This window comes from Rhincodon typus, chromosome 9 (assembly GCF_021869965.1).
Source record: "Rhincodon typus isolate 14 chromosome 9, sRhiTyp1.1, whole genome shotgun sequence".
NCBI classification, from domain to species: domain Eukaryota; kingdom Metazoa; phylum Chordata; class Chondrichthyes; order Orectolobiformes; family Rhincodontidae; genus Rhincodon; species Rhincodon typus.
This window is the reverse complement of record NC_063340.1, coordinates 60,165,065-60,189,131: the sequence shown is the minus strand read 5'-3', so window position 1 is coordinate 60,189,131 and position 24,067 is coordinate 60,165,065. Positions and strand designations below refer to the sequence as shown.

The 24,067-nt window shown below is 39.4% G+C and overlaps 1 protein-coding gene across 1 annotated transcript in view; it reads right to left on the bottom strand.

The window, feature by feature from the left end:
* The window catches only part of pkdcca (protein kinase domain containing, cytoplasmic a), a 60,510-nt gene that overhangs the window by 32,697 nt on the left and 3,746 nt on the right, over nucleotides 1-24,067 (bottom strand). The window contains exons 2-5 of the mRNA XM_020522235.2: nucleotides 16,368-16,490; nucleotides 13,466-13,737; nucleotides 10,870-10,949; nucleotides 3,215-3,322 (exon numbers count right to left, since the gene is read on the bottom strand). Of these exons, the coding sequence (XP_020377824.2) occupies nucleotides 3,215-3,322; nucleotides 10,870-10,949; nucleotides 13,466-13,737; nucleotides 16,368-16,490 (583 nt within the window). The remainder of the gene's footprint in view (nucleotides 1-3,214; nucleotides 3,323-10,869; nucleotides 10,950-13,465; nucleotides 13,738-16,367; nucleotides 16,491-24,067) is intronic.

The following is a 24,067-nucleotide window of genomic DNA, read 5'->3' as shown; positions in this document are numbered from 1 at the left end:
GAATCTTCCTGGATTGCACAGAAATAGGCTTGAAGAAAGTACATGGAGAAAATGTTGTAAAGGCCACACAGTTCAGTTATCTGGTACGTTACTATCTGTTCTGAGGAAGGGTCACCGGACCCGAAATGTTAACTCTGTTTTCTCTTTCACAGATGCTGCCAGACCTGCTGAGCTTTTCCAGCAACTTTGTTTTTGTTCCTGAGTTACAGCATCTGCAGTTCTTTTGGGTTTTTTTTCCTCTACATTAGGACTTGAATCTACTTGCTTCTGATTCAAAGGCAAAAATGCTACCATTGAGTAAATGCTGACACCTCAAAAGAAGGCGAATTATTTTTCACTTCATCACCCACAAGGATACTGTCTATTTGTAAGGTATGTGGAACATTATTTGTTCCAGTCCTATTCGGGCCGCATCCACAACTCTTTCTCTGCTACATTAATAATGTCTTTGGTTCTGCTTCTTGCTCTCATCCAGAATTGGAAAAATTCATCAGCTTGGAAAAAAAGTCATATCAGACTCTGAAACATTAACTCTATTACTGTCTTCGCAGATGTTCCCAGACCTACTGAGTATCTCCAGTATAGGGAAGGAGCAGTCACTTTATTGGGAGTTTTCTATAGACCCCCCAAAGCAACAGAGACACTGAGGAACAGATTGGGAGACAGATTTTGGAAAGGCGTAGAAGTAATAGGGTTGTTGTCATGGGCAACTTCAACTTCGCTAATAAAGACTTGGAACCTCCTAAGTGCAAATGGTTTGGATACAGCAGATTTTGTCAGGTGTGTCCAGGAAGGATTTCTGACTCAATATGTAGATAGGCCAATTAGAGGGGAGGCCATATTGGATTTGGTGCTTGGCAATGAACCAGGTCAGGTGTCAGATCTCTCGGTGGGAGAACATTTCGGTGATAGTGACCACAACTCCCTGACCTTTACGATAGTCATGGAGAGGGATAGGAGCAGACGGTATGGGAAAGTATTTAACTGGGGGAGGGGGAATTACAATGCTATTAGGTAAGAGCTACGGAGCACCAATTGGGATCAGATGTTCTCAGGGAAATGCACGATAGAAATGTGGAGGTTGTTTAGGGAGCAGTTGCTACAGGTACAGGATAGGTTTGTCCCACTGAGGCAAGGAAAGGATGGTCAGGTGAAGGAACCTTGGATGACAAGACAAGTTGAACACCTAGTCAAGAGGAAGAAGGAAGCTTACTTAAGGTTAAGGAAGCAAGGATTGGACAGGGCTCTAGAGGTCTACAAGGTAGCCAGGAAGGAACTGAAGAATGGACTTAGGAGAGCTAGAAGAGGTTATGAGAAAACCTTGGCAGGTAGGATCAAGGAAAACCAAGGCTTTCTATACTTGTGTGAGGAACAAGAGCATGGCCAGAGTGAGGGTAGGGCCAATCAGGGATAGTGGAGCGTACTTGTGTGCGGAGTTAGAGGAGGTAGGGGAGGTCCTTAATGAATACTTTGCTTCAGTATTCACCTGTGAGAGGGACCTTGATGTTTGTGAGGACAGCATGAAACAGGCAGATATGCTCGAACAGGTTGATGTTAGGAAGGAGGATGTGCTAGAAATTTTGAAAAACATGAGGATAGATAAGTCCACTGGGCCAGACGAGATATACCCAAGGTTACTATGGGAAGTCAGGGAGGAGATTGCTGCCCCTTTGGCGATGATCTTTGCATCCTCACTGACCACTGGAGTAGTACCAGAAGATTGGAGGGTGCAAATGTCATTCCCTTGTTTAAGAAAGGGAATAGGGATAATCCTAGAAATTACAGACTGGTCAGTCTTACTTCTGTGATGGGCAAATTATTGGAGAGGATTCTGAGAGATAGTATTTATGATTATTTGGAAAAGCACAGTTTGATTAGAAATAGTCAGCATGGCTTTGTGAGGGGCAGGTCATGCCTCACAAGCCTCACTGAATTCTTTGAGGCTGTGACAAAACACATTGATGAAGATAGAGCAGTGGATATGGTGTATATGGATTTTAGCAAGGTTATGCTGCAGCACTACAAAACTCTGGTTTGACCACATTTGGAATATTGTGTTCGGCTCTGGTCACCTCATTATAGGAAAGATGTGGAAGATTTAGAGAGGGTGCAGAGGAGATTTACCAGGATGCTACTTGGACTGGAGGGTAGGCCTTATGAGGAAAGGTTGAGGGAGCTAGGGCTTTTTTCATCGGAGCGAAGAAGGATGAAAGGCAACTTGATAGAGGTGTACAAGATGATGAGAGGCATAGATAGAGTGGATAGTCAGAGACTTTTTCCCAGGACGGAACTGACTATTACAAGGGGGCATAATTTTAAGGTGATTGGATGAAGGTATAGGAGAGATGTCAGAGATAGGTTCTTCACACAGAGTGGTGGGCGTATGGAATGCACTGCCGGCAGTGGTAGTGGAGTCAGATATTTTAGAGGCATTTAAGCGACTCTTGGATAGGCACATGGAGGATAGTATAACGTAGGGTGTGCAGGGTAGATTGATGTTAGTAGGATAATAGGTCGGCACAACATCGTGGGCCGAAGGGCCTGTACTGTGCTGTACTGTTCTATGTTTTATGTTCTCCATACTTGTTTCATTTTTCTTTTTCTTCTTATACTCTGAAAGGACAGATTCTGCTCCTACATTTTGATGTTCAATAAGTTGTGGACAATATGCTCTTTCATGGCCACACAGTAAAACAGTGTTGGCCTATTACCTTGCTCCCACTCCTCCTACCCGTAGCCTACACTCACATTGAAAAGGGGCATAGAAAACTGTACCCAAATGGAGATTTCCTTGACAAAAATGTTTGGGTACAACATGGATTTTGACACAAACATTAGTCTTAAAACTCAAAAAGTCATTTCTTAATTTCACAGCATTATCAAAATAAAATTATTCAACACGGATTGCTATGAAATAAAATGAAAGGTTCATTTTCTAAGTTATCCATAGAATTTACTAAGTACAAACATAATATAGTCCCACCTATTCACATACCTAGATTAAAATATGTAACCATTATTTTGTAATTATTTTCCTTTGTACACTGTGTTTTCATAGAGCTCAAACCACTTCTCAAAATTCTTTGAACATTTAAGTCAATGATACAATCTGGCATGAATCCAAGTTCCTTTGCCTCCTCCATTCAACCTGATGCTTAAACAGTACGCCTGGAGGTTTGGAGTTTTGTAGTTAGCATAATCAAAGCTATCTTACCAGATGTTTGGCTTCTTGTGACATTCTGCAGATATAACCCACTCTTGAACAGGTACAGAACTTCCTCTAGCTGAGTCAGTGTCTCGTCTATACCCCAGTGTAACTCCCCTACAAAACAAACAATGTTTCAGTTAAATGTTTTCTTGTATCCATCAATCATTGAGTACAATGTGACTTTCTCTTTCTATTTTAGCTTCCCAAAATGGCGATGCTGCTCTAGTTTCCTCTCATCCTGCTTCTGTGCCCCTGCATTCAAACTGTATTAAACTCAATACTCATTGTATTCATTGTAATAACTAGCTAGTTTTTCTATTCTTCCACAGAACCTTACAAACTAACAAGATATTTAATCACTACTTTCTGATTTCCATTGCCTTCCATTTTTCTCATCATCGCATTGTAGACCTCAGACTTTCATCTAGGCTTTTCAATTCAAGAAATCAAACATACATCTGATGTTCTGGGCTATGGAATGGCATGGGTTGGGGGGATGGGGGTGGTGTGGTGGGTGGAAGCTACAAAATACGTTCACCCTGTCACTCCTGATCTCAATTATACCATTGTTTGGCCAAGCACAAAAGAGTGCAGGCACATCTTCACAGTAGGAAACAGACAACAGAGTATTAGAAAGTAAATTCATGCTCTTTCTTAACTGTAACATGGCATTTGACATAGTTTTGATTTAGGTAGTGAAGGTACACTAAATTAAGCAGACAACAAGAATTAAAATAGGGGAACTAGGCAGTTATAAAAATACCACATACGATGCTCAGCGCTTTACATGACTTTCAATGAAATATATTCGCGCAGTATGTATGTCACAAGCCATTGGTTACAACTGGAGGCACGGTTAAAAGCCTTTTGCTATAACAGTTGCATTTGGTTGTCTAATTTACAACTAACACCATATGCAGTGTTTGGCTAAGCTGCAATTCCAGAATGTGCTTATTATGTTGATGTATTGGGGATATTATAAGGTTTAGGGATTTTGAGATATGAAATCCTTTCAATTCAAATATATATATTATATTTTTAAATTTATAACAAAAGGGTCCTTAGTTGTGTTTTACAGTAATTACAACTTGTAAAACTTACCAATGCATTATTAATGAACTTGAGTGTTCGATTGGCACTACAAGCAGGGTATCCAATAATATTATCTATTCTTTCACAATAATGTCTATCTATAGGAGGAAGTGAGTCCCATCTCTACACATTTTGACATGACAAATTCTTCTCCCAACCAAGCTGGTGTGTAGGCGGGGTGGCAAGGGTATGCCAAAGTACAGTGACAAAATGGCATTGAATTCTACTTTCTTCTCCCTCACTCCCATAATGGCATAGCCCACCATCTTCCACCTGGGAAACTGGCTGAGAAATGGGTTTGAATTCATGGGACATTGGTACCAGCATCTGTGAAAGAGGGAGCTTCCCGATGGGATGGGCTCCACCTGAATCATACTGGAATCAGAGTCCTGGTGAATTGCATACCTAGGGCATACCTTGATAGAGTTTTAAATAGTAGCTGCAGGGATGAGGTTTAAAATCAAAAGTGAAGGGGAACATTGGACTATTGGTTAGTGATGGGGTTGATTGTTAACAGTGAATAAAAGGAAGGGCAAAATATGTGAACGTTATATTGTACCAGGAAACAATAAAATTGCAGGGAAACTTGATAATACAACAAGATTAAAGGCTTTGTATGTAAATGCATGAAGCACTGGGAATAAGGTGGATGAACTGATGGTACTAATCGAGGTAACTCAAAGGACTTTAAACTAGTAAAGGTGGGGAGGGCTCAGGAGAGGTTATTAATATTTCCAGAATAAGTAAAAGGACAGAGAGTATGGAAAGGGTCAGGAATCTACTTTCAGGTACAGAAAATAAGGGGACAACTATGAGAAGGATGGCAGTCAATGGTTGACTGAGGGTGTTGTAATTACATGCATGCAGTATACAAAATAAGGTAAATAAGCTTGTAGTGCATCTTAAAATTGGCAGGTACAATGTTGTGGGCATCACAGAGATGTGGCTGCGAGGGGATCAGGGCTGGGAACTAAATATCCAAGGAGACGTGAACCATCAAAAGGACTGGCAGGTGGGCAGAAGGAGTGGGGTTGCCTTGTTAGTAAGAAGTGGATTTAAATTGATAGTATGTGATATAGAGTCAGAAGGCATAGAATCTGTGTGGATTGAGTTGAAGAACCAAAAAGGAAAAAAGACCCTGATAGGCGTTATGTACAGGCCTCCTAACAGTCGTCAGGATGTGGGGTAGAAAATAAATTGGGAGATAGAAAAAGAATGTAAGAAAAGCACTATTACAATAATCATGGGGGACTTCAATATACAGTTGGGCTAGGAAAATCATGTTGGTTGGAGATCTCAAGAAAAGGAATTTGTGGAATGTCTATGAAATGGTCTTTTGAACAGTTTGTGTTAGAGCCACTAGGGAACAGGCAATTTGGGATTTGGTGATGTGCAATGAGGCAGACTTGATTAGGGAGTTTAATGTGAAGGAAACCGTTGGGGGTAGTGATCATAATACAATAGCATTCACCCTGCAGTTTGAGAGGAAGAAGGTGGAATCGTATGTAATGGTATCACAATTCAGTAAAAGGAACAACAAAGACATGACGGAGGTGCTGGCCAGAATTTATTGAAAGGGGCGCCTCACAGGGAAGATAGTGGAGCAGCAATGGCAAGAGTTTCTGGGGGTAATTCAGGGGGCACAGAAGAAATTTATCACAAGGAAGAAGCAACATCTGAAGGGGAGGACAAGGTAACCGTGGCTGACAAGGGAAGTCAGGGACAGCATGAAAGCAAAAGAAAAAGCATACAAAGCAGTGAAGATAAGTGGGAAGCCTTTAAAAACCACCAGAGGACAACTAAAAACGCAAAGGTGGGGGAGTGGAGGGAAGGGGAGAAGATGAAATATGAGGATGCGGTAACTAATAATATGAAAGAAGATTGAAAGAATGGGGTAAAAGGGGTCTTTTTCAAGATGGCAGATGGTGACTAATGGAGTTCCGTAAGGGTCAGTGTCGGAACCATAACTATTCACATAATGCCTTAATGATCTGGAGAAAGGAACTGAGGACTTTCTTGCTAAGTTTACAGATGACACAAAGACAGGTGGAGGGACAGGTAGTGTTGAGGATGCAGGGATACTGTAGAAGGACTTGGATGGACCAGGAGAGTGGGCAAAGAAGTGGCAGATGAAATACAATGTGGGAAAACGTGAGGTTACGGACTTTGGTAGGAAGCATAGAGGCATTTTCTAAATGGGGAAGTACTTCAGAAATCTGAAGCACAAGGGGACTTAGGAGTTTTAGTTCAGGATTCTCTTAAGGTTAACATGCAGGCTGAGTTGGTAGTTAGGAAGGCAAATGCAACGTTAACATTCGTTTTGAGAGGGCAAGAATACAAGAGCAGAGACATACTGCTGAGACTCTGGTCAGTCCACATTTGCAATATTGTGTGTAGTTTTGGGCTCTGTATCTACGGATGAAATCCTGGCCTTGGTGAGGATCCAAAGGAGTTTACAAGAATGATCAAGGATGAAGGGCTTGTCATACGAGGAGCGGTTGAGGACTCTGGGTCTGTACTCAATGGAGTTTAGAAGTATAAGGGGTTCGCATTGAAACTCACAGAATACTGAGGCCTGGATAGAGTGGACATGGAAAAAATGTTTCCACTAGTAGGAGAGACTCAGACCCAAAGACACTGCCTCAGAGTGAAGGGATGACCCTTTAGAACTGAGATGAGGAGGAATTTCTTAAGCCAGAGGGTGATGAATTTGTGGAACTCATTGCTGCAGAAGCTGCGGAGGCCAAGTCATTGAGCATATTTAAGTCAGAGATAGAAAGGTTCTTGATTAGCAAGGCAATCAAAGGCTACGGGGAGAAGGTAGGAGAATGGAGTTGAGAAACATAATCAGCCATGATTGAGCAGACTCGGTGGGGTGAATGGCCTAAATCTGCTCCAATGTCTAATGTTCCAATGTGATGACAAGAACAGTCTCAAGTGCCACTGTATGTGCCAATGAAAGGAATGGTTTAATAGTTCCTTTTTACTGTGGTGTCACGCACAAAAGGTCAAAATGTTTATGACAAGATGCATTTATGGTTATGTTGGAAAGACTGAAACAAGTTTGCACCTGTTTTGCAGCAAGCAAGTATTGTTTGAAATACCAACGCCCTGATAAGTACTATAAAGGCTATATCTAATCCACAGGATCCAATTACTGAACGGGCCATTTCCAAAGAATTGGACTTCATACAGGTAGAAAGTTGCATATTTTGTTCTATAATCAGTGCGGATCTAAAACCACCATTGAGTGAGAATGAATCGTTCTAGCTACATTTTTCTTTTAAACTTGTAATTAAAACAGGATATGAACATTATAGGCTGGTGAAGCCTGTAACTCATTCGTTATGTGTTAAAAGGAGGATTTAAATTGGTACTTAGGACAGGAATGTGGAGTTGAATTTTCCCATTTCCAGTTATGGGTGAGTGAGTTTTGTGGTGTCCAGTCTAACATGATCCAGGGACAATTTCCAATTTTCATCTCAGCAATTATGCAACCAAGTTGTTGGTAGATTTTTGTTGGAATCCATGTGGCAACCAAGGGGGAAGTGCTCCCCTCTGGCAAGACTTTCCATCTTCCACACCTCTGTTGACATATTTAAAGGCCATCTGCACACCACTAAAGACATTGCCAACCGGAAATAACTTCTGTCACTGCAGTGTGCTCAATCCTCAAAATGTCTCACAGGAAAGTCAAGCCAGCTCACCACATGCAGGGCAGAGGTCCAGAGTTCTGGTGGATGTGATAGTGGATAGGAGGGCAGTCCTTTTCCCTGTTGACCACCAAAGGTGACCAGTCAGCCCAAAAATAATTTGTTCCATGGCTCACTGCTATGTTCGGAGTGAAAGGTGGGTACAGCAGTGCTGGAAGAAAGTCAATGATATTCTGTTCTTATGCATCTATATAATACTTTCAAATTCCCTTCAAGTATAAATGAAAACTTTGGGATTATTCCATGACTCAATCTACAAGTTCATTCTTTGAAAGGGATTGAGTCTCCAATTCTTTTGATTTCAAACATAAGAGAAACTATATAACTCACTGGGACCAGGCCTTTGTATGTGTGCGTTGTGAGGACAGTCTTACTAATACCAATTAAATGCAAAACAAAATTTGGTGGAATTGTTAATGGAGAGGAGGATGTAAACAGGCTTCAGGTCAATTTAGACAAGTTAACTGAATGGGCAAATGCATTGCAGATGCAGTATTAATGGATAGATGTGAAGTTATCCACTTTGGTAGGTAGGAAAAACAGAAATTATGCAACCGAGCTACTGGGTGCATTCTTGTTGGAATCTCACATGGCAAGACATCAGTTGAACGGCAATTAAATAGTGATAACTCAGGAAATGATGTACAAAGGGACCTGGGTGTCCTTGTAAAATGGTCACTGACAGCAGGTACACAAGTACAGCAAGAATTAGGAAGGTATTGCAAGAGGATTTGCATGTAGGAGAATGGAGGTCTCACTGCAGCTGTGCAGGGCCTCAGTGTGACCACACATGCAATATTATATATAAACCGAAAGAACTGTGGATGCTGTAAATAAGGAACAAAAACAGAAGTTGCTGGGAAATCTCAGTAGGTCTGGCAGCATCTGTGAAGAAAAAATCAGGGTTAATGTTTCGGGTCCGGTGACCCTTCCTCAGAACTGGTTCTCAGAACAATTCTGAGGAAAGGTCACCATACCCGAAACGTTAACTCTGATTTTTTTCTTCACAGATGGAATATTATGTGCTGTTTTAGTGTCCTAATCCAAGAAAATATAAACTTGCCATAGAGGGAGTGCATCAAAGGTTCACCAGACATATTTTTGGGATAGTAGCATTGTTGTAAGAAGAGGGATTTGGTTGTATTCACTGGAATTTAGAAGAATGAGATGGGATCTCATTGAAACAGATCAAGTTCTTTCTGAAGAAGGGTCCAGACCCAAAACGTCCGCTTTCCTGCTCCTCTGATGCTGCTTGGCCTGCTGTGTTCATCCAGCTCTACACCTTGTTATCTCAAGTTCTTATGGTGCTTTGTTTCTACTATAAATGATTTCCTCATTAACAAAGGTGGCTGATCTGTAGAAACATCACCACTGGAAGTTCCCCACCAACCAACACACCATCCTGACATGGTGCTACATCATTATTCCTTCATTGCCATTGAATCAAGATCCTGAAACTCCATTTCTAACAGCACCTTCAGTGTCCCTCACTCCAAGGACAGCAGTGGTTCAAGAAAATAACTCACCACCACCTGCTCAAAAGCAATTAGGAAAGGGCAATAAATGCTGGTCTGGCCAGTGATGTCCATATTCCATGAATGAACAAAAACAAAATTAACAAATGGCTGTAGTGCCTCAAATTTAAAATATGTGGCATTGTGTTTAATTCTGGGTCTCCTCCAGCCTGTACAATTCCATCCCCTTCTCCAAGTTCTTTGCTTAAATCTCTACCTCAGCCCTTTGAGTTCTCCCATTCTTTCATACCTGAATAACCATAAGGATATACCATTCCGAGAGTGTGGGAGAAGGATGTTTTATTCAATACCTCTCGCTGCTGAACCTTTAGTATGTGACTCAACAATAGATGGTAGCTCACCCTGATTTCAATACCCACCCAATCCCCACCATCCCACGCCTCCACCTCCACCTCCACCTGGGTTGAGAAATGGATTTGTAATATCAAGCCATACTATGCTATGCGCTGGACCTCCTACCCACAGTACCAAATTAATATTCAAACTTATTAATGAACTATCCATGATGCAACAACATAATGATGACGGTCAATTTAGACAAGCTGACTGAACGGGCAGACAAATCCATTTCATTTGGTGTAAATTGGAAAAAGACCAAAACAAGACGGACTGTCAGAGCAGAAATCATTAACTGTAGTGGTCTTAACCAACAGTAACCTTTGATTTATGATAGTCTGATTATGTTCCTGGCAACCATGCCTGCAGTAGACTAGATCTCACACAATGTAACTGCACCTTTATCACCTTTGTCCCAGCATTAATCTCTTCTTCTTTAAAACTCTCCTTATAATGCATGTCTTTGGCCAAATATTTTCGTCATGTTTCATAATTTCTCCATTGACTTATTGCTTAGTTTTCTCCTCGTCCTCTGTAAAACACAGTTTTTTTTTCTGAACTGACAGCAGATAAATAAAGGTATGTTATCAGCGGCATTGCATGCTGTTGCTAAATTGCGCAAGCTAAATCAGGAGATCAAATTAGATAAAATACAAAGGAGCAGCTGGAAAGCAATCAAAACAACATTCATGGCTGTAAGTGCTTTGTTCTGTGCATAGAAATATATTCAATAAATAAAGGGTTTATATGATCATAAAATATATAAATCATAAAGCTTTATTAATAAACTTGAATGCTTCATCGAGACTATAAAGCCAAATTGCTTTTTCTTTATTATTCCAGCTACTTATACCTTCTGTCCTGATCTATTGTAATTACAGAATTCTGAAACCACATTTATCCAAACCATTTCTAAATCTTTATTATGTAAACTGAAACCTTCAAACAGAATAAAGCCAGTGTAATGAATATTACTATTTCATACCTGTGGCATTCACTACAGTATCCAGCAGTGACCGCAGACTTGATGGAGCACTATGCGGCAAGAGGTAGGTAAAGAAAAACCTGCAATGTAAGTAGATATTGAGCTGTGTTAGACTCCTCCTTAATGGATAAGAGATTTATCATTTTACTCCTCTGCCCACTTCTGATCTTGCCATTCCTGGAATCTCTAGTCTGAAGGCCAATCAGCCAATTTTCATCTAAACATCTGCCAATGACATGTGCTATGAATCAGCATTTGTTACCAATAATTCTTACATCCTATTAACAGATTATCAATTTTAGTTTAAAAGCTAGGATTTATGCTTATTTGCAAATATGAGATTGGAGTCAATGGGTGTAAAATTGAACGTTTGCAGAGGTGCTCAATTGATGGAATTATGTTAGTGGAAAGGGAAATTGTGTAATATGTAGAACAAATAACCAATCTACAATGGCTCATTTATTGCCTCTACAAAGTTAAGATTTACTTTTATTCTTTTACAGATCAGTTCCATAAACCTTATTCAGAAATTACCTTGTTAATATATTAGAAATAAGTGGAGTTAAGAGCAAGCTTAGGTGAAACTACAAAAAGACAGTAACAAATTGGCAGCCTGTTATTACAAATTGCCCAATCTTATTTTCCATTGAAGTCACTTGGCTGGGATATAAAACAAGCTGCTTTTTCACATTTTCACTGTATGGCAAGTGCCAACTCATGCCCACTACGTTTTCAGTTATTTTGTGTTTTATGAAATTGAAAAGCAAGTTACTAAAGCTTAGAGTTTTATTTCAACATCCACAGTTTTTTTTTTGTTTTGTTTTAGTATCATTTCCCTCATATGTTTCATAAGAGCATATAACAGGGTAAAGGCACAAATGTAGATGTTTAGCCTGCCAACCTGGTGCAAACTGTCTTTGTGATTCAGCCACTGCAATAAAAATAATTCAGTTTCAATTTCCATTAAGATCAATGGAAACAAAATAAAATCAAAAGCAGGCTGTCAAACTACACAGTCAATTTTAAGGGCAGCCCACCATAGCTTCCTTTTGGGCCTAGAAAACACTTTGCTCCACTTGGCCCAAATTATAAGTTTCCTAAGCTAATTTGTGAGCCATCACCTGGTTAGACAGCTAAACTGCTTGCTCACTTTCTATCTAAAAGTGGTATCCGCTAAAGGCATTATTCTAATTTCCAATTGTCCTCTTCTTGTTTTTCAGGTGAAAATGGGCAGATGGCTGGGAATTGAACATTGGACCCATGATGATATGATACATTTTGTAGAAAGAATAACCAAATTGTCAACATCATAGAAACAATGATTAGCCTATAAATTAGGCTTCAGAACATTCAATTTGCTTTGGACTAAGTATATATTATACCACCATGCAAGGATTTTCATAGAAGAATTGCAAAAGAAAACGACAGTTCTTTCATGATCTCAGGGCATCCCAAATTGCTAGTACAATCAACCTAGTAAATACTTTAGAACTGCTTTAACATAGGAAACACAGCAACAGATTTGGAGAAAATAAGTTCCAACAAACAGTGATGAATTAAACTCATAATCTGCCTTAGGTGTAGGTTAAGGGAAAGGTGTTGGACAGGATACTGTGAGAACACTTCTGTTCTTCCTTGAATCACACGGTTACATCAATCTTCAGTTTCAACATCTCGGCAACTCCACCATTGAAACACCCCCACTTCAATAAAGTGTCAAGTTAACATTATATGCTCAAGTCTATGACACTGTTTCCTGTTTATGAAAGAGGGTAGGGATAACAGCAAATCACTGACAGCCATTTATTACAGTTTGATTGTCTCTTCAGTTCATTACTAGGTAAATTAGTGTTGAATTTATTTTTAATCCCCACATAATATTCAAGAATTATGCCCCCGGTGATATGGCTTTTGATCAGTATTATTCTCAACTCCAGACACAATTCCCCCTTCAAAATCACCTTTTGACATTTCCACAGCAGTTTTGTGGTAATTCAAGAAGTCAGAACATTTAGCAGCAGTTTCTATAGCAGTTTTTAGTTATAGAACGTGCATGCCCATGTTCTACGTACCACATGAATTCAACAATATTGTGCATGGTAATATTCAACATATTGACCCGATAACATCTTGTCGGGCCAGGTTTCTGTCCTGAAATATCTGTAACATTCTCATAGCAATGCTCGTGTTAGTGGCTAAGTGATGCTTTGTGTAGCTTGTATGTTTCTGAAAGGAACTGAGTAGGGCAAACTGTACCTATCTGCATGAATTGGTGATTTAACACATTTTTTGATTTTGTCAAGATTATGACTGAACTGTATAAAAACATTGGGATCATAGCAAACTCTCTCACTATTCATTGCTTTTCTTCTCTTGTCATAATAAACACTAAGCCCATATCAGACTGCATCACGTTTGGACATATTATCCCTTCTGAGAACCACAGAATGAAGTCAATTACACATGTTCTTCACAAAGTGGAATGTAGTTTCAAAGCAATTTTGCATAGTGATGAAACTGACAGTCAGTTTCAGACAATAGCAGTGGTTGCAATCTGAGCTCTGCTGACACATTCAGCAGTGAAAGAAGCAATTACCTATATGCGTTGTAGAGATTCCGTTTTTCGTTCATGCTTTGACATCTGCCCTCCAAGGAACATATTAAAGTGAAATTTCGGGCTGGAAATTCCATAAAACAGTCACTATTGCTTGAGCAGGGTGTTTCACTGATACTGGCATCATCCAAATCCGTCACTTTTAGTTCACCATCAACAATGACAAATTGTCGAGGGCGAAAATCCAACAAAGTCACTGAGCCAAGAGGTGAATGGGCCAAATAGTGTAGTAAGCGTATCAAACTCAAACATATCTGCAATGAAAATAGCACACTTCATTCAATTAGCTTCAGTTTTAAAAAGATCGAAAAAGACAGAGTTCTGTAAAACATCCTCTCACTTGTTCTCCCTTTAACAATAATGTATAAGGAGAAAGTTCAATGGAAATGAGTTATATATAAAGACTAGCTGGTCAACATGACTGATTTTACTTAGACTTTACATGCCTTCACATGCCTAGATGCTCAGTTTTGGTTTCTCTCTGTTGCTACAAACAATTTTTCTTGCTGCAATCCAGTTCCTTCAATGTCACTGCACAATGGACACACAGTCCAGAAAATGGCATTTTCGTGGAACCAGTCTGCATCCCACCCAAGTAGCTACTGTTTGAATACAAACGTCAATAGGTTATTCTGCTTTATACAGCTGTGTCGACTTCTGTCCTCACTTGCAATGTATTTAGCTACATCAGGGTGTGATTAAAAACCCTGGAACCCCAAGTGATGCTCTGGCTAAGACTGGTTACTTTAGCACAGGCTGAAAATTGGACTTGAGACATATTGCTCAGTTAAGAAGACAACCTCAAGGTGTGTTTTTATATCACACTTCTATATCATTTCGCACCTTTAAATATGAAGTGTAGTATAGCAGCAGAACAGAGGAAAGTTCACTACATTTACGTTGCACAAAAGAACACGCACATTTAATGAATCTAAGAAGTGATGTAATTTCATGTGTCTGAGCCCTTTGATTTGTTTGACATGTTGCAATTCAAGTTAATTTGTAAGTTTTGGGAAAAAAAAAATACGCTATGGAAGAAATAACAAGAAGACAAACCACTGTAGGGCTTTACATTTACCTACTTCTGATAAGAAACATGGAAAATCCACAGAGTCCTAGTAAGAGATTGATCTTCAATGTTGTTAGTAATACTAATAAATGAATGGAGAATTCAGGGTAGTCTGTACTCAATAACATCAAAGCACTGGCTCATTGAACGGAACAACTAACATTTGCTTTTGAATTCTAGTTTCATAGAAAGGAGCTTTCTTGGGATGCCAAAGAAAAAGAAAACCCTCTATCTCCCCCCAGCTGGGGCTTCTTGCACCAGTGAATAGTTCGATCCAGAAGAGATCTGAAGAGTACCATTGACAGTATCAATGGCAATGTCTGTTCACTGGATGGGCTTACCATCCTGACTGAAAATACAGGAGGCTTATCGTGGGGAGAAAGTTAAAAGGAAATTAAAGAATTGTTTTCTAAAAAATAAGAAAGCAAATGAAACTTATCTTTGTGTGTTTTTCTCTTGCCCTGAAAATTGCAAGAACTCAGTTGAGAAAGAATCATATTAGGGTCATAGAGTGAAAGAATTAAATTTAATAGATATTATTCACGGCAAATACAAAGCACATCTCTCTTGCCAAGCAGCTTGCTGTGTTTGAGACTTGTCTCTTTCAGGGTGATTTTATATAACATTCGAGGACTTGAGCTACCGAGGAAGTTCAGTCGTATGATGGCACGAAGAGAGGTAGGAAAGTAAGTTGCGAAGAGGACATTAGAAGGCCACAAAGGGATAAGTAAGTGCCAAAGTTCTGGCACATGGAGTACAATGTCAGGAAATGCTAAATTGTCCATTTTGGCAGTAAGAATGGGAATGAAGCATATTAACAAAATGGTGAGAAATTGCAGAGGGGACCTGAGTGTCCTAATATCATGCAGGTATAAGTAATTATTCAAGTTATTAGAATGTTATAATTTTGTGGAGAATTGAATAGAAAATTAGAAAGGTTATGCTTCAGTTATATAGGTAATTGTTGAAATATTTAAAGTACTCTGTGCAGTGTTGCCTCCTTATTTAAGGAAGGATGTAAATACATTGGAATCAATGGGAGAAAGATTTGGACAGGTAAGGTTGTATCCACTGGAATTCAGAGGTACCTTGATTGAAGTATGCAAGATGTTGAGAGATCTTGATGGGATGGATGTGGAAAAGATGCTTCCTCGTGTGGAAGAGCCTAGAACCAGGTGTCACTATTTAAAAAGGGGTCTCCCATTTAAGTTAGATTTTTTTTGTTCCTCACAGGGCATCGTGAACTGGGAACTCTTTTCCTCAAAGGACAGTGGAAGCAGAATCTTCAAATATTTTTAAGGAACAGGGAGTTACAAGGGGGGTGAAATATTATCGGGGCGGATAGGAATGTAGAGTAATCAGATCAGCCGTGACCCTATTAAATGGCAGAGCAGGCGGCTCGAAGGTCCAAGTGGCCTATTCCTGCACCTAATTTGTACATTCTTTTGTTTGAACATGTATTCTGATGTTTCATGAGAAACATGGGAAACATACAGAAAAGCATTATTTTATTTTTAAATGTTGAAGCAATTGGAATGTTAAGTCCCAGTTCCTAAACAAAACGAAGGAGAAATTATCTCATTATGCTCAACCAGATGAAAATAGTTAGGTTTGGCTAACACATTCCTGACTAATTAGAAGATTTAAAAGGGCTACCATATTTACCAAGCAACCATTAATCCCAGGGAACGAAAACTGTTCTGGAAATTAAATTCTTTTGTGGCTGAGGCATTTTCTTTCCATGTTTCCCAGGACTTTTTCCTTCCTCCCCCAACCAGCTTCCCACTCAAAGCTCCAGAGACTCTCATTACTTACTCGGAACCTCTCCTCCCATGAAGTTTGCAGAAGCTGAATCATCTCCAATGGAGACCCAAGCTCTGTGATAGTGGTCAATGTGTCTGCGATGTCATTGCTGTCCTGGTAACAGTAACCATATAGCTGCAGAAAACAAATAAATACAAAGGAAGAAAGAAAACATAAGAAAAGCAGCATGTTTAATCGAAAAAAATGAATGTATACAGGAGAACAGTCTACGTCTAATATTGCTGCAAAGTAACTAATGGATTATCAAAACATTATAAGCATGATATCTGGGATCTTTTATATTGTATTTGACCAAATTTACAGCACAGAAACAGACCATTTTGTCCACGTACCATTGTTTATGCTCCATGAGTCAGTTCTCACCTTAGTTTATCTAATTTCTGCACTTTTCTCCCTCAACTCTTAAAAACAATGCTATTTACTTCAACCAAGCTTTATGGGAGTGAATTCCACATTGTAACCACGAGTTGGGGAGACAGAAACCTGTCTGTCATGTTTCTGTTATGAAATGTTGATAAATGTGAGCATTTTTCACTCCAGTAAAAATAAATCTAAATGAACCCAAACATTTTCATTAAATCAAAGCAATAGGACTGAATTTCTTGGAAATACAGCGACTCTGTATAGTCCTATGATGAAGATTATTTTCACCAATGGCATGCCCTGTTACTTTTGCAGTAAAACCTTTAATGGTAGAAAAATAATCAGGTCAAAGGATTTTTCACTTCCAAAACATAAGGGTTGAACTTGACTGTTACCACTAGCAGAAAAGGGGCAGTGGCTGTCAGTGTAAAAGAAAATCAGAAAGATTATAAAATAGGTGGCAACAGTTAAACCTGACCTCATGTAATTGTGATTTTGGTCTTTATTGTTTCATGAATTTAGTTGCTCCATTGGAGAATTAGGAATATAAACAATCTCAAACAAATTATTTTGAGGGATGATCACTTTTAATTTTGTCAAAGTGAGGGATGACAGTACTTCCCCCTACTGTTTACACCCATTACAAGACTTAAGAATGAAGCCAATTATTACAGAAGTTATATACTGATTAAAACTTCCTTTTCTCAACTCCAACATGTGCCTTAACCCCAATCTCAGAACTGCTTGCTTCATCAGTGTGACATTTCAATTAGCAACACCAGTTTTCTTGCAGGATCTTGAGATACTAAATTGACAGCCTGATGGTTAGTGATAAATTATGGGTAATTTGTGCTTTGCGCTCACAGCAAGTTCACCACCCAATCCCCTATCATTACTATTTCCTAAAGTTTATCCTTGTACAAAGTGGAGTGCAATCTGGGACTATTATACTAGATTTGTACACAATTTATCTCAGTGTTTCTAAATGCTCAGATTTACAGTAAATTCTACACAACACCTTTGATGGCTTGTGGAAAGATACGTTTTAATCAAATGTTTCAAGTTTGCTTCAAAAATAGTGCATCAGCATCAATATACAAACTTGTCAGAACCAAATAAATGTGAACTGTTTAAAAAGATACAGTGAGAACATGAGGGATTCTTAAACTGCATACATAAAGTAAGATTTCAATCTAATAACATTGCCTCAAATTATTAAATAATAAATTCAATTTGAGGAAATTACTTTACCCAACATTTCAAAATCACTTATTTATCAACAACAGTTTAACTTACCCCCAACTTTAGACATGCTTGTGATCTTCGATACTATGCTGTGTAGTATAACCATTACTATTGAAAGAGAAAGTGACACTTTCTATATAAATTATTTTCAGTCTGACTACTGAGATTACAGATTGGAAATTGCTTGCTGCTTTTATCTAATCATTTTAAAACTGATTTATTTTCTTTAATCAGTTCAGTATTTTTGTTATTTTCAAAGATAACAATGAAAATTATATTTTTCAGACAGTACTTTTAAAAAAGATAAATCTGTACCTTTCTGTTCATTTCTGAAAACAGTCCATAGATTTGAATATTTGACCTATTAAATCAAAACTTCAAAATTTGCATATTGCATTTTGCTAACTACTAAATATCCTTAATGCAATGTCTTTTTTATAGCTCTAGGCTAACTTGTTTACCAAAGGTTTAAATAATGAAAACCCAAATCTTGTAGGTTTTTATATATGTGACAACCTCAGTGCAATCTGTCACAGCCCAGTCTCTTAAAAGTCGTTAATTCTTCTAAATAATAGTGACACAACTGCCCCTTCCCCAGAGGGAAAAAAAGAGAAAGGTTAGCCCGACGCACAAAGCTTGACAAGCTCATTGGGATGGAACACAAAGAGAGGACCTTATTAAGCTGTCATCAGTAAGTTAACAGCAAGTATGCACCATCGCCTCGTGAATGAATATGCAAGAAAAATGGGCCCTGTTTTGTTGTGTGAAGTGAATAATAAACAGAATCACTGGACAGAGAATTTCTGGGCAATTCAGAAGCTGTCTTGTGCCAGTCTCTAGCAAGGTTTTAATGCAAGAGTGAGCTTTCCGTATAATTGCTCTCGGTAGAGTCATCTTCCTGAATGTTCGTGAAGAGGAACATTTTATCCTGAAAAATATACACTGGATAAAAATGGGGTTTGCTAATAATGGACGAGGCAGCTTGAAAAATGCTTTAGCCTATAAATAACAAAGTTAGTGGTAACAATTTTATGCTGTTACTGTTCATTTTATTTATTTTATGACACATATTGCTCCATAGGAGGTACAGAGGAGAGCAAAAAGAATGAACTTTAATCTTTTAGACTGAGAAGGGAATCTAGCTTTTAAAAGATATAATGGAACAAGATATAAGTAGATCAAGGTAAAATGGTCAAAATAGATTGGGATGGAACTAAGGAGCATGCCTAGAAAATATGAAGACAAGATGTCAGATTAGGTTGCTGAAAAAGGATTGATCCTATCTGGTAGGTTCTTCATGGAGGTAGTAGGAATGAAAATGCTGTGGTCCATGAAAATTTCTTGCTGGTGAAGAACGTTGGAACAACCATTGCTAATTTGGATAAGACTAGTCCACAGATTTTCTGAGATTGGTCACAGGATGTGTGCTTCCTTTCCTTCTTTCCCCATGTCAATAATACTTACAGAAGGCATTGTGTGAGGATGCACCAATGAAGGGAGAAATGAGAATTGATTGTCCTGGTAATCTTTCATTTACCCTTCAGAAGTGAACAATCCAGCATAATATAAAGCAGAAATAGTGTAAGTTCACTCCATAAGTTAGGTGATCTCAGCCAGTGAGATCCCACCAATAGCCCTTACATCTCTTGGTTGGACAGGCAGAAAGCCAACCAGGATTTCTTCTCCTAGTTCTAGTCAGAGTATTTTGCAAGAGCATGTGTCAAGGGATCAAGCCTAATCATGATGCTTTCTGCTGTCAAGTAGCCTACTGACACTCTGTGTCTAGGCTTACACTTGCAGAGTCATCATGTGGGTATGTTGCAGGGGAATCAACAATACTTCCTAAACTAAACAACATGAGTCTGAACCTTTAACAGAGGAGACAAGAAATTGGGCAAACAGATATAGAGATTGAAAAACAGGTTGTCATTGTGGAGGTAGTACATAGCATCACATGAGATCTAAGAACAGTAGTGCCTTCCATTGACACTGTTAGTGCACTGCAAATGGTTGACATCTTTGAAGATCTGTAAGGACCAGCAAACATCTGAATTGCAATCATTCCTAATTAGCCTGAGCCTCCTCAGATACTGCACTTTAACATGACTCAAGTATGTCAACCACCTTGAATATTAACAGCAATGAATCATATTCCCTGGCTTCAATATATCATTTTCAAGATGTGGACACCACAAGGAATGCTGACTCTCCTTGTCTATTGTGTTTGGCCTCAAATATTGAGGGTGAGCCTCGTGAACTACTACAATCTATTCTTTACAGCAGTTAGATACTACAGAATAGTTTCATAAGTCACTTCAAAGGGAAATTAGTTTTGCGTAGGACTGGGCTCATATTCAGGCTGGACCAAGTGAAGGCAACAAGTATCTTTCCATAAAGAATATTGTTGGACCAGTTGGGTTTTTAACAATGAACTATTTCATGATTACCGATACTGAGAACAGATATTTTAATCTAATTCTAGATATTTGTAATTGAATTCAAATTCTTAAACTGCTGTGGTGAAATCTGATATCCTCTATGCTTCTGCTCAACAGCAGTGATATATACCTCCATTAACTGTTACATACTCTGGAGCAATTCCTCTCTCACACAATTCCCCTATATGATTGGTGAGATTATTAACCCCAAGCCTGACTTTGAACAAAATGCTCACCCTCTGAATTGATTCTATAGGTGCAGAGTAAGTTCCACTCTGATGTTCACTATTCTCCAGGTCCTTTAGAAACAAAGGTATGACTTAATTGTCATTTTCTTTTACACTCATTTTGCATCTAAAATGTAAAATATTGTTTTGATGCTTTCTCCTATCATCGTCTAGCATTTTGTGCATTTTCCCTAAAAAAAATTCAAGGCAGCAATGGAGGCACAATTACCTTTTTCGTGTTGTTTGTAATTTTATCTAAATTGGAAAAGATCCTAGGGAAAAAATATTCCAGTTCATTGCATGATTCAGGGGACCAAGTTGCATGTTCATCGGCTCTACTAAATAATTCTGGTGGGCCCAACGCCTTTTGTCTTTCTGTGCTGTTGGAGCAAGCACACACTACTTTAGCAACATAAATGTTGACACCAGGTTTGTTCTGGGGTGTACCGGAATCTAACAGCATCCGTCTAAATTTGGGCTAGTGATGATGGGATGAGATAGCCTGGCCGGAGAGGATCTCGCACCGTATAATGTAATTGGTCCCAGTAATTGAAGGGGCTGGAATTGCTTGCATTGCTGACATGCACAACCACTTAGCATCGCTGCATGCTGCCAGATAAATTTAAGTTTAAGCAATATCTGCTTTATCCATTCAGGAGCATGTTGAGTTTCCAGCTTTCATTTCGATTTCCCCCCTAGCTTCCTCTCTCACTCGTACGGAAAACAAAACATATCGAACAAAAACTCTCTGAGCCAGCGAGCATCTTCACTATCTTTATGTGACCCCGTGAGTTTATCCTCTTCACCAAACCCACAAAATCTAACCACATGCGATTAATCAATTTTGTTTTCAATATTTGAGAGGGAAATCGTTATTTATTGATTGGTTGACTGGATTCAGCTTATCTAAGGTGACCAATGAGTGCGTCCCTCTGAGTTGAATTGCCTCACCCCTTTCCATGTCACTCACACACACATACACACACTATAGTTCCATTATAGGCACGCCCTGCCCTTTCCCCTTTCCGATCAGAATGAATGAGCCTGGAACAAAACAGAACCAGAATTAAGCTCACATAAGCTTGTAAGACATGTCACGGGCAGCAAATGTAGTTCGTCTGGGTCTCTGGGTTATCACAAGTTAATGATTAACCATTAGATCAGCAGAACAGAGCGGAACTGTGTACAACGCCTTCACTCTGCGGGGATTTTCAAGCGACCTGTTATGTTCCTGTCACATGGCCTGGGCGGGAGGGTTACTGTACGGCGTTGTATTTCAGGGTCGCAGACAGTTATTCTTCGGGAGTTGAATACCGTCCTTCAGCGTTGCAGAAAGCATTATAACTTTTCCAAATGTTGGAAAGGGGCTGACGGTGACCGTGGGGAAATGACCAAAGCTTGACACTCGTCACGCCGCCGATGGATTAAAAAAGAGCAACGCCTTTAGGGCCGAACGGCCTCAACATGAAGCATCCTGCTCATTCCCACAAAGGGTGGAAGAGGGCCCAGGGTTAAGCTCCACAAACCAGCCACGATCCCTCCTCCCAAAACTGTGCGGGGATAGTGATCACCTTCAGTAGTTGGTGAACCGTAAAGGGGAAAATAATCAATAGCAGGATCAAAATGCAAAACAGCGGGGTTAAAGAGCATCTGTCATCGCAAAGAGCGAGTCCCATTCTCTTTTTTGCATTTCTGCTTCTACCATTTTTTTAATGTTATAAAGTCACAATACATTTCCAAAAAGAGTCCCTTAAAAATGAGATTTCTGCCTTAATCAAAATAATATTGATTCCAAATACAGAGGGAAACTTGTATGGTGTTCGGGATGTGTCCTCTCTCTCCCCTCATCCTATGAGTCCGAAGGTAGTTTCTGCTGTCAGCTATTTGTACTGACCGTGCTGATTCAGTATCTGACCGGCTTGCTTCATCTGTACCGCAGCATGCAGCAGAAACAACACGGGATGGGATCTGATTGCGTCATTAACACCTTTCACTAAGATACCACTTTCCAATCAGTAACGTCAGTGAACTCAGGGAGCTGGGCGTCAACCAGAAGTTGGTTTGTCGATTCAGCTCATCCATCCATCCCAGACTGCCAGCTCTGAGAGGTAAATTCTGGTCAATAAACACAGGAATGAACACGCGTCGGATGTCAGGAGCGGATTAACATCTGCTTTAATTGGATAGGGGGTGGCTTAGACACAAAAAACTCGATTTCTTGAAAACCAAAAGTGTAGGCACATATATCGAGCAAGCAGAAACGTAATAAAATGCTTTTTACATTTCTGCATTCTTAAAATATTACTCAATAATGCCCTACTTAACAGTAAGATGTAATAATAGGTTATTGCACTGAACATTCTTTCAAATGCCTCAGAATAGGTCACTAACGGGGAAATTACGCATTCTTCGGTGTGTGGGAGTCTAGACACTGAGAATTTTGGAGTTCCAGGATTGGTGCATTTTCTAAAAAAAATGTTGTAATGAAGGAGTTAATTTACAGGGTAAAAACAAGCCAAGACAAGGTGCAAAAGTTGAAATGACGGGAGGTTAATGATTACGTGAGATAAAAGCTCCGAGGGCAGGGGACATTCTCTTTTTAAGTGCTACAGCCAGTGTAATTTGTACTGGTTAAAGGTCTAGCCGTAAATCAGTGAGCCACATCGAGCGCGCTCTGTCCAATTTCAACTCGAACCTTTTTTTTAATTCAACCCACATCGCGGGAAACTGATATTTCCCTCCCATCAGTAACTCTGATTTCCAGACAGCTTTCTTCCCAAATGGCCACCTGGATCACAGTGAGAGAGAACATGAAGCAGCTTCACCAAACGGCAGCAGTTCATGTATATTCCTGATAGCAGCTTTCCAAGGAAATCTCCTTAGTTTACTGAACGGACGTGACAACAAATCAACGATTTAGGAACGGACCGTCACCCTCCCTCCCAAATAAATAACAATTTGCGGTTTATTTGCAATAACAGTCGTTTACTATCGTCACCATCCACTATATCAAAATTTCCGGCGCTGAGTGTTTTAAAGGATCACTCCAGTGTCTTCTGGGAGGCCATCAGGCAAATGAACGTACCACTGGGCAGCGAACCAGATGCAGTTCAATCTTCACTAGCCGCCTAATGTACTTCGATAAAGACAAACACTTGAAAAAAAGTGTAGGCAAAGTACAAATTGGAACTAATTTACGGTATCATGTCTGAGGTTTCTGATCTGTAGGTTTAGTTTTGTGTCGGTCTTCTTCGCCGGGGGAAATTTAACATAATGCAATCGGCTCGATTTTGTTTTAAAATAAATTGCATTTTTATTTTATTCATTCACGGGTGTCACTGGTTCGGCCACCATTGTTTACTCATCTCTCACCGCCCAGAAAGAAGTTAAGAGTCAACCACACTGCTGCAGGTCCAGA